Here is a 15,744-nt window from a genome sequence, read left to right on the forward strand (position 1 = left end):
GCATCCCCAGCCTGCAGCTCAGCGCCTGGAGCATAGTAGGTCCTTAATAAGCGCTTCTTGAGTTGAGTTAACTTGCTTAGTATGGCAGGGGTTGTTAAGGGTTTCTGAGATCATAGAGGTGGACCTGGAAGGGGCCTCGGAGGTCCCATAACGCAAGTGCTTTCTCTTGCAAAAGGGGAAACTGCGGCCAGAGAAGTGAAGAGGCTGGACCAAAGGGGGATGCAGACATTCAGCATCATGGGCAGGACTTGGACCCGGACCTTCTGCCTCCCAACCCGAGTTCTTTCCACGACATTAGTTATTTCTGAGGACTAGAAAGAGTTTCCCGGGTGTCCCAGGCTGCTTCCCCCTTTCTATTTCGGTGATTCTCGGGGCGCGGGCAGCTCTGACATTCCCGGAATCCACAGGAAGGAGCCAGGAAAGGGCGTGGCGTCCGCCTTGCCCTTACCCAAGATGGCGCTGGGCGGGCGCCCGCCGCTTCCGGCCATGTGATGGGAGCTCCGCCTTCGGGCGGGGCGGTGGAGCGGTGGCGCCTGCGCGCTGCGCCTGCGCGCTGCCGAGGGGGAGGTGCCGCCGCCGCCGCTGCCGCCGCCGCGGGGCTGCCAGCGCTGCCGGGAGCGGAGCCGTCGGAGCGGAAGCGCCGTCGCCGTCGCCGCCGCCGTCGGGGCGCCCGAGGCGGGAGCCATGTCGAAGCGGCTGCGGAGCAGCGAGGTGTGCGCCGACTGCAGCGGCCCCGGTGAGTGAGCGGCGCCGGACGGGCCGGGCAGGGGGTGCCGCCTCCGGGCCGTCAGGCGGCGCCCCCCGGAGCAGCCGCGGGGAGGCGGGAAACGAGCGGGGGGCTGGGTCCGGCCCGGCCGGCGCCGGTGGCAGGTGTCAGCCGAGGGACTCCGGTGTCCGCGCCCCAGCTTGGCCGGGACCGGAGCCGCCGGGCCTGGGGACGGGAGGGACCCACCCCGAGGGGAAACTGAGGCCTGGAGGGGGGCGGCGGCGTCAGAGCCGGAGCTGGGAGGGGCCGAGGAGGCCGGCCCGCCCCTCCCCAGTGGAGGGGGAGTTATTAAGCGCCTACTGCATGCCAGGCCTGGAGCTAAGGAGGTTTGGGTCAGCGGGAGGAGGACACTGAGGCAGGAGCCGCGCGGGCCCCCCTGCAGGAGGGGGAGCAGAGGGGGGCGGGCCGTCGGCTGCTGCCCCCCCTGCAGCACCCGCCCCCCTGCGGGTGGGGACACCGAGGCAGGAGGGGCCCCCTCTTCGGAGTGGGGCAGACCTCTCCCGGCTGTGGCCCGATCTCTTAAGTGGGTCCCAGGATCCCCGGGTGTCCGTGAGCGTGGACGTTGCTCGGGACCCCGGGGTCACTTGGCTTAGCCCTTTAAACAGCGGGGTAACCGAGGCCCCCGCAGGTGCGCTGCCACAGTGTCTGCATCCCCGTTTTACAGACGAGGAAACTGAGGAGCGTGTGAGCCCCGGAGCCCGAGGCCAGGTGCGGGGGCTCCTTGGCGCAGTGAGTGGGCCCGGCCTGGCCCGGTGCCAGGGAGCCCAGTGGACCGGGGTCTCTGGGAGGCTGGCCCTTAAGATGGACGCAGGGAAGAAGAGGGGCCCAGGCAGGGCTTCCTCGTGCCAGGCCCGGTCTGTATGAGCCGCCCGAGCCTTCTGGGCCTGTGAGATTCCTGGGGCTGTTGGGCTTTCTTTTGGGCACCTGAGGAGGGTCAGAGGGTCACCTGTTTATTTTAAAGCCAGTTTGTTGCCGTCTGTTGTTTTTCAGTTGTGACCAATCCCTCATGCCCTCCTTTGGGTTTTCTTGGCAGAGGTCCTGCTGTGACTTGCCATTTCCTTCTCCAGCTCATTTAACGGAGGAGGAAACCGAGGCAAACAGGGCCGAGTGACTTGCCCAGGGTCACACAGCTAGGAAGTGTCTGAGGGCAGATTTGAGCTCAGGAGGATTCCTCTTCCTGACTCCAGGCCCGCCTCTGTGCACTGCCCTTAAAGTGAGTCAGGCATCCTCAGCATCTTCATTCACTAGATCTACCTGTCTCCCTCCTCACTTTCTCAGCCAGACTCCTAAGAAAAAACTGCCTCTGAGTGGCTGTGGCTGCTGCCACTTCCTGCACCCTCCTTCCTTGTGCCCTGGCAGTCTGGCTTCTGACCTCCTCATTCAAATGAAATTGTGGGATCCAGTGCTGTCGACTATCCCTGAATTGCCAAAGCTGAAGTCTTTTCTCAGGCCACCTTTGATGGCCCTGACCTCCCAGTCCACTTTTACATGTCTCCTGCTTCTCCTCCCTGCCTGCCCATCCTCCGTCTCTCTTTCTGGCTCCTCATCCGTCTCTCCTCCCCTAACCATGGCTCCTCTCCCAGCCTCTGTCCTGGGCCCTCTTCCCTGTCTCAGTGCTGCCTTGGTGATCTCATCTGCTCCCATTGTCATCTCCTTGCACATGACTCCCAGATCCATCCAGGCAGCCCCAGGGCCACCTCTCCTCCTGGGATCTCACACTCAGCCCAGCCAGACAACTTGGTCTTGATCCTGGAACCCACCTTTCTTAGGCACCTGTCTGCTTCTTTCTTGATCGTTCTGGTTCTCCAGGTACAAAGCTCCTCACCAGCATCCAATCAGTGGCCAAATCTTGGCATTTCTGGTTCTCCAGCCTAAAGTGCAGGTTTAACTCTGGGATGCCTTACACCCTAAGCTCCAGGGGCTCTCTGCTGCCTCGAGGATAAAATGTTAACTCACTTGGGCTTCTGAAACTTCGCCACTGGCCTTGGCCCACCTGCCCAGCCTGCTCTGGGTGTTCCATTCCCTGTTCTTGGCATCCCCTGTGCCCAGGATGTCTTCTCTCCTTCCCTGGGCCCCAGAGAGCACTACTTTCTATTTCAGTCTCTTTAGTTTTTACTTTTTCTGTGTATAGTCACGTGTGCATATATACATACACACGTTTGTATGTGTACATTGTATACATGCGCACCTGTTTTGTTTATGTATGTTTATATGTATGTGTGTGTGCTCACATGCCTGTGTGTGCACACACACATGACTGAAAGTCGACTGAGCAGAGGGACTCTGCCTTTTATCTTGGTGTCTACAGTGCACACAGGTCCTGACTTCTAATAGGTGCTTGGTAGGTTCTTGGTGATTAATTAATTGACCTCATTGATGGGAGTGAAATGAGATTGTAGGAATTCTAGGATTTAAATTTGAAGGGGTCATAGGAGGCCATTTCAAAGATAAAGAAAGGCAGTCCCCAAGAGGCTAAATAAATTGTTGGAAGTTTCTCAAGGTAGGAAGTGGTCAAGCCAGGATTTGAACCCTGATCTTCTAGTCCTTTCTCGAGGCCTCTTTGCCAGCCTCTCTGTCAGCCTCCCCCTGTGGTCCTGTCTTTTTGTCCATTTGCCTTTGCATTGAGAAGTGGCTCCATCCACCTTATTCCTTTCCGGAGGCAGGAGAGGCCTTAGGGTGGCCTCTGGAGCCCAATCCTTTCCAAAATAAGGATTTTCTGTGAAATCCTTGGATGCCAGTATTTCTTTAGAACTTCCTTCTTGTCATTTTGAAGCTTGGCCTGAGCTTTAAAATGGACCTGAGTTAACCGTAACCTCATGTGGCAGTATGAGTGCACGTGTAGGACATGCAGGGTTATCCTTCCCTTTGAAGAGAGGGAGGGAAGGAGAAGCCATGTTTTTAAAAACGGCTTTTGTGAGAACTAAGTAAGACTGGCCTCGCAGCACATCTGACCGAAAATGGCTTTATTGGTTGAAGTCACAGCTCTGAGTTCAGCTTTCCACATTGCTTGTCTCTCCTTTCAGTCGGACCAGAGATGTGTGACTCAGATATGTCTTTGACCCAGCGCTCCCCTTTATTTGCATCAGTCTTTTTTGACTCCCCAAAAGGTCTTTTGGTTGACCAAAGAAAGATTGCTTCCCCAGTCCCAGGAGGGTGCAGACACAGCCTTGTACTGCTGGGACATTTTCTGTTTCTCAGCGCCTCCCATCCAGGACCTCATTGTCATTGTTGCTGGAGGCCTGATCTGCAGGGCCTTGAGTCACTTCCTTCCTGTTTTGAGTATGCTTAGAATATACCTTGAAATGTGTAGCAGACTCACAGACCTGGAGATTTGGGTTTCTTTTCCTGCCTGCAGGACCCCAAAGGCTTTGGGCAGCTGCACGTTCATCTTACTTTTGAGAAGTACTCAAGTATCACCCATTGAAAGAATTCCCATGGAGACCCTGCCTCACGCCTGTTGGTGACTTAACCAGGGCTGGGGAACCTGTGGCTTGGAGGTCACATGCGGCACTCTAGGTCCTCCAGGGCAGCCCTTCATATGTGGCCTCCAGGCTGCAGGTTCCTCACTGCTGGCTTCGCCCCTTGATCGCACATCCTTTCCAGATTAACCCTGGCGGTTTCCAGTACTTCTTGGGAGATGACACTGCAGTCTGCAAAGCTCTGGGTGCTGAAGTGTGGGGTGCATGGTCTGCACAGACCTGGGTCACTGTGGGCCTGCTGGCAGTCCTGCAGTGCAGATGTCTTTGCTTGCTGTCTCGGGACTTGTCATCTGCCTCACCTGGCAAGTGTGACATCCCAGATTGCATCAGAGATTTGGGGGTAACCATTTAGTGATGATCCCCTATTTCTGGAGTTCTAATCAGTCAATCATTAAACACTTATTAAGCACCTACTGTGTGTCAGGCTCTGCGCTAAGCGCTGGGGATACAAAATGAAGCAAGGGCGGTCCCTGCCTCTAGGAGCTTCTAGTCTAAAGGAGGAGACAATGTGCAAAGGCATCTCTGACAGGCAGGCTCACACAGGACAAGCAGGAAGCTGGGAATGGAGGGAAGGCTTCCTGTAGAAGGGCGGATCTTCGAGGGGACTCTGTTCAATGACTGCACCTCATTCTGGCTTAATTAAAGGACTTGACAGCACCTCTGAGATTCATCTTCCTGCATCAGATGGGAGAGACTTGATGGTTTGCTGGTCAGCCTTGTGGTCCTTGGGGGCAGTTGGGTTTCCATTACACCTGCAGGTGCTAAACAGACATGGCTGGCCTTGTGCGCATTTAGACTTGCGGTATTCCTACGGATGGCGTTCTTTTCTGGAGCATAATAGAACAAAGAGACTGCAGTTCTCTGCTGCTCCTCCCTAATTTCCTGTTCCCTTCCTGGACTCCCTAAATATGTGAGTGCAGAGAGGCACTTACATTGTTTTGGCACCTTCTGTCAGGAGAAATGATTCTTTAAAAATCAGCTGCCCTCGTGGATTGGTCTGACCATTCTGAAAAGCAGTTTGGAACTGGGCCCCCCCAAGCAATTAAGCTGCACCCTACCCTTTGACTCAGTGACACCCCTTCCATGTCTCTGCCCCAAAGAGATTGAAGGAATAGTACAAGGACCCTCATGTACAAAACTATTGAGAGCACCTCTTTTTGTGGTGGCAAAAAATTGGAAACTGAGGGAATGTCCATCCACTGGGGCTGTCTGTGAAGGTGATAGAATGCTGGTGTGCTGTAAGAAATGAGGAAGGGGGGGATGGTTTTAGAGAAGCCTGCGAAGACTTGGATAAGCTGATGCACAGTGAGGAGAACATTTTATTCAGTAACAACAATGTTAAGACAAACAAACTTGAAAGACTTCGATACTCTTATTGACACAGGGACCAGACATGATTCCACAGGACTCGGCAAACATGCTTTACACCTCCCGACAGTGCAGATGAAGACATGGATGTATTTTTTGGCAATAGCCAATTTGGGAATCTGTTGCTTGATTCTGAATTTGTTACAAGGCTTTGTTTTTGTTACTTTTTCACTGGGAGGTAATGGTGAGAGGGAGAATAGGTGACTTGATTAATTAGAAAAAAGTAACTTTAACAAGTTAGCTTTTCTCTTCCTTGTAGATCAGATGCTGGTTGTTAACTGTCAATATCTGGGGGGAAAATCCCTTTCCCCACTACTTCTAACTTTTTGTTAATATTCAGATAACTTGAAGAGAGCTTTGTTCAGTGTTTCCTTCTTTTTGGAGGGGGAAGGGCAGGACAGTTTGGGGTTAAGTGACTTACCCAAGGTCACACAGCTAGTTAAGTGTCAAGTATCTAAGGCTGGATTTGAACTCAGGTCCTCCTGACTCCAGGGCTGGTGCTCTACTCACTGTGCTCCCTAGCTTCTTTTTAACTAAACGGAATGGTGACCTTCTGTCCTGGCCTCTGCCATTTCTAGTCTGGGGCTTTTTCTAGTGATAGTGGAATTAAGTGAGTTTCTGAAGTATCATACTTGGAAAATAATTTCAAAAAGAAGTTTGTCCCTGGCTTGTTTTTCTTCATATTTTAATAGACGTACAGAAGACATTTTACCTTCTGTATGCTTGTAGGCTTTTATTGAATCTGGAAAGCAAATTCATTGGTTGTGGGACTCCACTCAAAAATCCTAGGAATTTTTCATAGTGTAGTTTACAAGGGACTGAATCTGGTAGTTTTTTTTTAAAAAGTAAATTAGGTCCTCTGTGTTTTCTAGTGATTTGTGGCTACTTAGGAGGTATTGTAGATTTTTTTTTTAAACACTGTTAGGATCAGCTATGTAAATTGATAGAAGAATTTTATTATAATTCTACTTTGAAATAACAATTTCCATCCCGTTTTCAGTATGGATTTTGAAATGCACAGCATCAGTCGATACAGCTGGGTCCTTTGAAGTATTCCTAAATTCTGGACCTTGTGGTGTCAAAGGATAAAATTCTATCTTTAAGGTAACTAAAATGGTGCCCCTATTTTTCAAGCTGTCAGTTAAATGAAAGGGCACGCTTCATTCAGTTTTATTTTTTAATATTTAGGGAACTTGACTCAAATTAGTCTATTAACTGAATTTAAATCTCATTTGTTTTGAAAGCAGTGAGGCGAAGTTCTGTGGAACTGTATGGAGCACAAAGATGGCCACTCCAAATACAGCTTTCTCTATGGAGATCACGGCCTCCAGGGGCCCCTGGGCTTCTGCCCCTTCGAATAACGGCATGTTTAAATATATTCCCTTCTGACTTTGCCCCCATTTCCACCCGCACACTATTCTCTTTTATCTTCTTCCTTGTTACCAACAAATATGCCTGTGTCTTCCTGCCCGTCCCTCAAAGCCTCTCTTGATCTAATCATCACCGCCAGCCAGCCAGCTCGCTATCTCCCTCCTGATATCTCTCCTCCCCTTCTTGGCTCGGCTCCTTGAGAAAGCCACCTCCACTTCCTCTCTTCTCACTCTCCTCTGCAGTATTGCTGCCCCCCCTATCATTCCCTTGAAACTCCCCACTCCAGAGTTGCCAGGTCCGGTGGCCTTCTCACAGTCGGGTTTCTCCTTAGTCTCCCTGCAGCCTGTGACCCAGTCTGTCCCCTTGTCCTTCAGGCTCCTGTGTCTTCTCCAGGTCCCAGTGGCACTGTTCTCTCCTGACCTCCTCCCTCTGTCCATCTGCTTCTCCTCTGTCTCCTGGCCTGGCATACTCACTCTCCATGGCTCTGTCTGGGCCACTCTTGCTTGTTGGTCTCATCGGCTCCTATGAGTCTTGCACTGATTCCCAGATCTAATCTCTCCCCGGATGCCTTTTAGACATCTCCAACAGGATGTACGGTGACATCTCAAACTTAGTACGTCCCAGATGGAACCTCGAGGCCTCCTACCTGCCAGACTTTCTTCTTCACTGAGACTGCTGTCCTCCCACAGCCATAGTCTGGTCCAGGCCCTTGTCATCTCTTACCTGGCTGAGGTCAGTTGCTTTCTAACTGGTCTCCCAGCGTCCTTTCTGTCCCTGACTTGGGCCAGGAGAACTGGGTTCATATTCTCCCTCTGGTGTTTGCTTGGTTTCATAGCCCTGGCCAAGTCACTGCATTCCACGATGTGTCCGTTTCCTTCTCTAGAACATGGAGATAATATAATACCACTGCAGGTACCTGAAGACTCACTTGGACAACTGAAGTGCTACCGAGCTAGGACTCATCACATATTCTGGACTCTGAGTTAGAAGACTTTGGGATCCTCTGGCCTACTCCCTGTCTGAAGAGGGAGCCCCACCGGAGCCTCTGCTTCCAGGCCTCTGCTGATGGAGAGCTTCGTGTGCTCTGCATGTCTACATCCTGAACATGGCTCCTTTCAGCTTTGACCCACTGCTCCTGATGCCGCCTTCTGGAGCTAACAGAACAAGTCTAATCTCTCTCCAGGCTAAAGCTGCCCTCCCACTCCCTTTGCCCAGTCCTGGGCGTCTTACTGGGACGCTCTAGCTTACCCATGTTCTTCCTGTGCTGTAGTGACTGGAATGGAGTGGTCCAAGCAGGGCCAGAGTACTTGGGGGGCCCATTAACCTCCTTATTCCTGGGAGCGATCCTTCTTCTCTTAATGTACATCACACTGCCGGCTCATTGAGCTTGCAGATCACTGGGAACCTCAGATCCTTCTCAGAGCAAATGCTGTCAGACCACAGCCTCCTCAGCTTCTACTCGTGAAATGGACTTTTTGAACCCAAGTGACATTTCTCCCTAATGAACTTGATTTAGTGTCAGCCCAGTATTGTTGCCTGGCAGGAGCTTTTCGGATCCTGACGTGCCCCTCCATCTCACTGCTTTTCCCGTTTGTGTCCTCTGCAAATGTGCTGAGCGTGCCACATAGGCCTTAATCCAAGTCCCTGATAAAAGTATTCCACAGCTGAGCACCAGGCCTTGGCACCCTGCACTGAGGACATCGAAGCACTAAGGACCACTTTGTGAGTGAGACTTTTCAGCCAGTTCCACGTTCTTCTGTTTTATTATCATGTGGCCTACATCTCTCCTCCTTTTCTAGAAGAAAAGATGCTTTGCTCAAAATCTAGGTGGCACAGCTAGGTGTCTCCATAGTGCACAGAGCACGAGGCCTGGAGATCTGACTTCAGACACGTCTTAACTGTGTGACCCTGGGCAAGTCACCTAACCCTGTTTACCTCAGTTTCCTCATCTGTAAAATAAGCTGGAGGAGGAAATGACAAATGATTTCAGTATCTCTGCCAAGAACACCCCAAATGGGATCAGAGAGAGTCAGACACGACTGAACTACAGCGGCCAGAACCTGGATTCTTAGATACAGACAAGACTAAACAACATATGCTCTGTTTGGTGACGTTACCAAGAACAGTTCAGTGTGGCAGGACTCAGTGAGCCACGCTGGACATCCGTGATCATGCTTCCTCTGGAAATGTCCCTGAGCCTTCTCCCCAATGACCCGCTCCAGAATTTCCCCAGGAAATCTGGGATGGAGAGTTGTTAGCAAAGCTCAGCTTTCTGCAGGACATCACACCTTGGCTGTTGGGATGGTTTGTTGGTTCCGGTCAGTTCTGGCCCTTGTCTGGGCTGGGGGCAGTGGACTGGGGGTGGAGTCTTGTTTGGTACCGCTGCTGTGAGTGCAGATCCACACACACACTCCTTTTAAATTAAATTGGACAGTTTCATTGGACTTGTTACTGGGTCCATCTGTAGCCAGTCTCAGCTGTCACTCTTCTGAATGTTTGTGCCTCCTGTAATGTGTCATCTGGGCTCCTGGCACCAGTTGGATTCATGTTGAAAAGTCTCTGACTATTGGCTGTATTGTAGAGCCTGAAACAAAGTGTCAGGGTTAAGGTTTGAAAGGGCACTGTCCGTCCTTCCATTGAATAAGGGGAGGGTACCAGTCTTCTCTCAGGAGGGCTCCGTTCCTGATTTAGAACATTCCCTTATGGTTCTAAAGTTAAATTTAGTTTAAATATCATTTAGTTTTCATTTAAAATGGAGTTCTAAATTCCCACTTAGAACATCTGTACGTTCCCACCTTGGGTCCCTGGGTGAGCTTATGTTAGGCTGAAGTCTGGCTAGAACTCATCCTTGTAGCGATTGACCATGTGACCTGCGTATCATCAGCCCGTCATCAGACTGACTCCCCATCAGTTTAAGTCAGCAAATACTCGTTTGTGCTGGGCGCACAGTATACTAAGACACGCAGTAAAGCATCCTTGCCCCTGAAGAAGTTCAGTTCTGCTGAGACACACAGCATGTACACAGGTTTAAATAAATTTAATGAGAAAGAGAACACCCAAAACTAAGGGAGCTCGTATGTTACGTTTCTTTGGAAAAACTGAATTCAGTTCACAATGTGTTTGGCAATTTTTGCTTGTACCATATCCCTTTGTCATATTTTCTAATCCAAAATACCGCTTGACTTTCCCTTCTTAGATCCTTCCTGGGCATCAGTAAATAGGGGGATTTTAATATGTGATGAGTGCTGCAGCGTGCACCGAAGCCTGGGACGCCACATCTCTCAAGTGAGGCACCTGAAGCACACGCCGTGGCCCCCCACTTTGCTCCAGGTAAAGCTCTTGGTTGTATTTTTGCTGGTCTGTGATAGAAATGCGAGGAGACTGTTCTTTCATGAGTGAAGGTTCTGTTTGCATTAGGATGGGTCAGGAAACTTACACAAATCCTTGAGTGGCAGGGGATGGCGTAAGCACGGAAGGCCCTTTTGTGATCAGCCCCGTGGGACCTGACCTGGTGCGGCTCCTACCTTTGGCTCCGCTGAATTCTCACCCGATCGGTTCCCTCTGTGACAGGACAATAGCATTTGTGTTCCACTTGACTCCCTCTTCCAGTGTCCGGCACTGTCCTTTCATGTGGTGATGCTTGTGGTGGGAGTCCTGGACTCGGACTTGGTCCAGACCTAGATTCAAATTGTGCCTTAATGCTGGCCCTGTGACCAGAGATGAGTTAATCTCTATTTCCTCTTCTGTAAAATGGAGATATAGGGACAGGGTGGCTCAGAGACTCCATCCTCAGAGCTAGACAGATGTCCACAGCCGTTAAAGCTCCTGTGGTGGGAAATGGTCGTCGTCGTCCTTAGATTCCTGGGTACCTGCTAACATTTTTGAACCCTATTTCTGCAGTAATAAAGACTTCCTGTCTCAGGACGCTTCTGGTTTTCCCCCAACATTGGCTGTAATTCAGTTTTCTAAAGTTGGTACTGTTTGTGGCCTCGACTCCATGTGGCTGCGAGGCTGCAGGTTCTCCACTGCCACGCTAGGTCCCCCAGTTGTATTTCGTTTTTTCTCTGCCCAGTGCTGGGCAAAGTCCTGGCTCGGTTTTTGCCTTTTGCTTGAGGCCCATTGTAATTTCATACGTGTTTCTATTTTGGTTTGACACATTTTACTGCCCAGAGGCGCCCAGAGTTAAGCATGTGTTTCTCCTATATTTGTCTTGAATACACGTTTCACTGGCTCTGTGGCCAGATACTTGTCTCATCCATCAAGCTCGGCCTCGGTGACCTAAGCCCCAAACAAATGGTGTTTAATCCCTTCCATAAAAGTGCCCCGCGCTGACGTGAAGGCGGGCACCGTACTTGCAGCCTCATCCCTTCTACTGTAAGCGGGAATTGGGGTAGAGGGCAGATCAGTGATGACAAGCTCTTGAGTTCACAGCAGAACCTCTGTTCCGTTCTGTTGCAGAAAGTGGCAGCCTGTGATTTTTAGAATCAAAGGGTGGCATTGGGTTTGTATGAAGCATAGAGATGACGGATTTCAGATGTGAGTCCTCAGTTCTGAGCAGTTGGGAATAACTTCTCCTAAACTGGCTCCTCTGACTGGGGTGCAGTACACTCTTGGGAGAGCACCATGGATTTTATTTCGCTCCTCAAGCACATGGATCTTCGATGCTGAGAACCAGAGCCCTGGACATCCTCCTTACTCCTGACTCTGTGGCAGGGTGGGGCGGGGCAGGGCTGGGCGCCGGCCTCTGCCAACTAGAACTCTCCAGAGTTCATTTCCATGCATTGCTCATTACTGAATGAACAGAGACTAAAATGTGATTTGTTTTTAACTTCTTCTTTTAGATGGTTGAAACTCTGTATAATAATGGTGCTAATTCTATCTGGGAACATTCTTTGCTGGACCCTGCTTCCATTATGAGTGGGAGGCGTAAAGCTAATCCACAGGATAAAGTGCAGTGAGTGGAAAGTCTATAAAAACCTTTTTTTCTTTGTAGTGCGGGAGGGGGGGGAGACATTTAAAGCAATGCGGTTATTTTTGTTTAGTCTCCCAAGGGCAGCAAAGGAAGTGGTGAACCTGATCTTAAAGCAGGCACCAGTCTTCAGAACGTTGGCGAGATTGGGGTGGATGGGCTACTTGGTGTAAACAGTCATCTTTCTTTATTGTACACCTTGGCTGATTTGCCATTTTCACCCCAAGTTACCAAGACACTCACTATAGTAAATAAACTTAGGAGGCTAAACAGAATGTAGTATCATTTAGCAGAAGAAGCCCTGGCTTGCCATTAAGAGCTCCAGGCTGGTGCCCCCTCTGTCTTGGCCAGTGATCTTGCGTGGGTGCTTGTGCTTGCCGTCCTGTGCTAGTAATGTAAAATAAGTAGGTTCTGAAGTGCGCAGATTAGAGAAGGGGGTTCTCTGGAAAGCCAGGGGACTGATGTTCTTGCAGCTGCTGTCTCACAGGAGACATCGCCAGGCCCTTTTAACTCCTTAAATGTGGAACTTGAAAGCATTTCAGCATCTTGAGGGCTTGTGTGTCTCCTGAGGCATAAAGAGTAGGGAAAAATATATCTGAATTAGGAGGAGTGACCGATTTTTGGTTTTGCTTTTTAACCAGTCCCAATAAAGCTGAATTCATCCGAGCCAAGTACCAGATGCTAGCATTTGTTCATCGCTTACCTTGCCGAGATGATGATAGCGTTACTGCCAAAGACCTTAGTAAGGTAAGCCTGTGGCTTTGTTCTTCTAAAACTCACTGCAATTCCAGGTACACTGGTTTTTAGCCATTTTTATTTTGTCAGAAACATCAGTTTGGTAAAAGCCACTCTATTTGTAGATGCTGGTCACTGATAACTCTGTTATATGAGGTTGGCAGCTCCTACACTTGAAATGAACACAATCTCAGCAGCCACCCAGTCTAACTATACCTCACCCCTGCAGAAAACCAAGGCAATCCATCATTGAGCTGCTGTCCTGGGAGCAGCTCCCAGCCCGCACAACTGCTTCGATTTGGGGGTCAGTCTGAGGATCACTTTTGGATAACTCTAGTTCCTAGTTCTGCCTTCTCCCCCCGTAGCTCCCACCAAGTCTAAGTTTGTTACTTTGCCCTCTGGGGCCACTCTCCTGTGACAAACCTTTCAAATTGCAGTTATTACACGGCTCAGCTGCCAGCCTCCCAGACCAGCATCCCCAGTTCCTTTAACCAGCCTCCTGTGAGAACTTGAGGGCCATTACTTGCCTGGTTCCCCCTTCTCCAGTGTACCTGAATCCAGTGCTCCGGGTGCAGTGGGACCAGGACCCTGAATATTGGGGCTTTGCCCTCTGTGGTCCTGGAAGCTTGGTGGCCACAAAATCATACTGTTTTTTCATGGGATTGTAGAGTTGAAGCTGAACTGAGCCTCAGAGACCATCAAATCCGGCCCTCCCCCCATCTTACAGATGAGGAAACTGAGCCTGGAGATAGGAAGGGTCAGAGGCAGGATTGGAACATGAGTCTTCCTGGCTTCCAAGGGCAACACCCTGCTGCCTCTCCAGTTCACATCAGCTACGTTTGGCCAAAAAGAGAAAGTATATGTTCCCAAAAGCACAATTTACATTTGATACAGATATTTTTTAAATTTGTATTTTTTTCTTAATGTTTAAAAGTATATCAGTGGGGAAAATTTTTTTGTTTCTAAATGTTTATGGATATTATTAAGTGGACACATTTCATTCATGTCTCTGCCATTGTGGCATTAATTGTGAACAGAAAAAAGCCAGTGGAAGAATATGAATCTTTTCAGGCCTGTGGGTGATGGTCCACAGAGCAGACTGTGGGCTTTGTGGCCAAGCTCATGAGCTTGGGATGCTTGTGGTTTGCCTGAGCTGTTATCTGTGGAGGGGCCACAGCCTTCTCCTACACATGAAAAGCTAGTATGCAAGGGAGAGGCTGCTTTTGCTTTGAAAATATTGATTCTGGACCCTCTTTTCTTCTCCCTCCATTCCACTTACTTGGCAATGGATTTAATGATTATCTCTAAGCTAATGATTCTCAATTTCACCTGTCCTCCCCTAATTTCTCTGCTGGCCTCCAATCTCATGTCTCCATCTGCCTTCTGAGCATCTCAGACTGGATGTCCAGTAGACATCTTGAACTCAACATATCCAAAACTGAATGTTATCTTTACTCCTGAACCCTATTACTATTACTGTGGAGGCACCGCTGCCACCCTCCCTGTCCCTCCAGCTCCCAATCTAGGAGTCATCCTGGAATTCTCATCATCTCTCACCCCCTACCCCCAGGTCCAATATGGTACCAGGGCCCATCAGCTTTACTTTTGAGGGATCCCTTGAATACACCCCTTTCTGTCCTCTGACACTGCCCCTCTTCTGGTACAGCCCCTCATCACCTAGCACTTGGGCCATTACCATAGCCTGCAGGGGGGTCTGCCGGCCTCAGGGCATCTCCCCTTTCTACTCCATCCTCCATTCAGCCACTAAAGTGATTTTCCTAAAGTTCAGGCTAGATATCTCTCACACATACACTCACACTCTCTCCTCTGACCTTTCCAGAATTCTTATTCCTTCTATGGTTCTTCCCTTCCCCTCCACTGTCCCTTAGCCATCCAGCCACGCCCTGGCCTCTTTGCTGTTCCTCTCTGGAGGCGCCCCACCTCCTGACTCTTGTCTCACTGTCACCTGATTTCTCCCCTCCCTGGGACTCTGCTTCCTCATCTCTGTCTCCTGGCTTCCCTTGTTTCCTTCAGCAGGCTGAAATCCCACCTCAGGAGGCAGCCTTTCTTAATGCCCCTTAATTCTTTTCATTACCAGCTTATCCTAGACATAGTTTGCTCATTGTCTCCCCCGTTAAATATGAGCTCCATGAGGGCAGGAGCTGGCTTTTGCCTTTCTTTGTGTTGTCAGCCCCTAGCGCAGTGCCTGGCCCTTAATAAATTCTTAGTGATTGCCCAGGGAGGACATCCGCCTCCCAATCCTTGACAAGGTTGGCCTTGTTCAGATTCTTTATACAAGCTTCTGTGGTACTCGCCCTTTGGATCAGCTCCTAGAACTTGGGGACTGACAGGACAGCAGATGCTACATGTCCACAGGCATGGTTGGATTACAGAATTTTAGGTTTGACCCAGGAGGAAGACACAGGCAGTCGCTGTCTGAAAATGCTTAAGCTTCAGCATAACACAGCCTGCTGTGTTCCAGAATTGGGTATAATGTGGGCTCATCTCATCCATGGCATGGAGCTGCCAGAGAGTCTCCTTCAGAGCCTTGTAGACCAGGGTCCCAAGCTGTCCTGGGCCTACAGCAGGCTGCATTCCTGCTGCTCCTTCTCTTCCTTCTTCTAATACTTGTTTTCTCTTTCTCTTTTTCAGCAACTCCATTCAAGTGTGAGGACAGGAAATCTGGAAACATGTTTAAGACTACTGTCTTTAGGAGCCCAAGCCAACTTTTTTCACCCTGTATGAAAATATATTCTAATATTAACATTAAATTAGTACTAAGTATGTTTTGTTTATGCAACTGACAATCTAGTTGTTTAGTTGTGTTTTTTAGAAACCATTTGTTTGTAGTGATTCTCTTATTTAAATGTCATGTCTGCTAACTTCTTATTAATGACTCCTAGGAGAAAGGAAACACCCCACTCCACGTTGCTGCCAAAGCAGGGCAGATTTTACAGGCTGAGCTGTTGGCAGTGTATGGGGCTGATCCAGGCACACAGGACTCAAGTGGGAAAACCCCCATTGATTATGCAAGGTAAGAGCCCCAGATTGGGCCT

General features: G+C 49.9%; 1 protein-coding gene across 7 annotated transcripts in view; it reads left to right on the forward strand.

Moving 5' to 3' along the window:
* The first annotated feature begins 572 nt into the window (after window positions 1-572).
* Window positions 573-15,744, forward strand: part of GIT2 (GIT ArfGAP 2) — a 45,949-nt gene continuing 30,777 nt past the window's right edge. For 6 of the 7 annotated variants that reach the window (XM_069081622.1, XM_069081624.1, XM_069081627.1 and 3 more), the window contains exons 1-6: window positions 573-736; window positions 10,181-10,314; window positions 11,826-11,938; window positions 12,595-12,700; window positions 15,341-15,427; window positions 15,592-15,722. In XM_069081622.1, coding sequence (XP_068937723.1) covers window positions 685-736; window positions 10,181-10,314; window positions 11,826-11,938; window positions 12,595-12,700; window positions 15,341-15,427; window positions 15,592-15,722 — 623 coding nt within the window. In that variant the 5' untranslated portion in view covers window positions 573-684. Of the gene's footprint in view, window positions 737-9,090; window positions 9,303-10,180; window positions 10,315-11,825; window positions 11,939-12,594; window positions 12,701-15,340; window positions 15,428-15,591; window positions 15,723-15,744 lie in introns of those variants that run through there. The other variant, XM_069081626.1, reaches the window with a different exon arrangement.

The sequence above is a fragment of the Petaurus breviceps genome, unplaced genomic scaffold, assembly GCF_028583685.1.
Source record: "Petaurus breviceps papuanus isolate PSGF00001 unplaced genomic scaffold, PetGlider_PUasm1.0 99, whole genome shotgun sequence".
In the NCBI taxonomy this organism is placed as follows: Eukaryota; Metazoa; Chordata; class Mammalia; order Diprotodontia; family Petauridae; genus Petaurus; species Petaurus breviceps.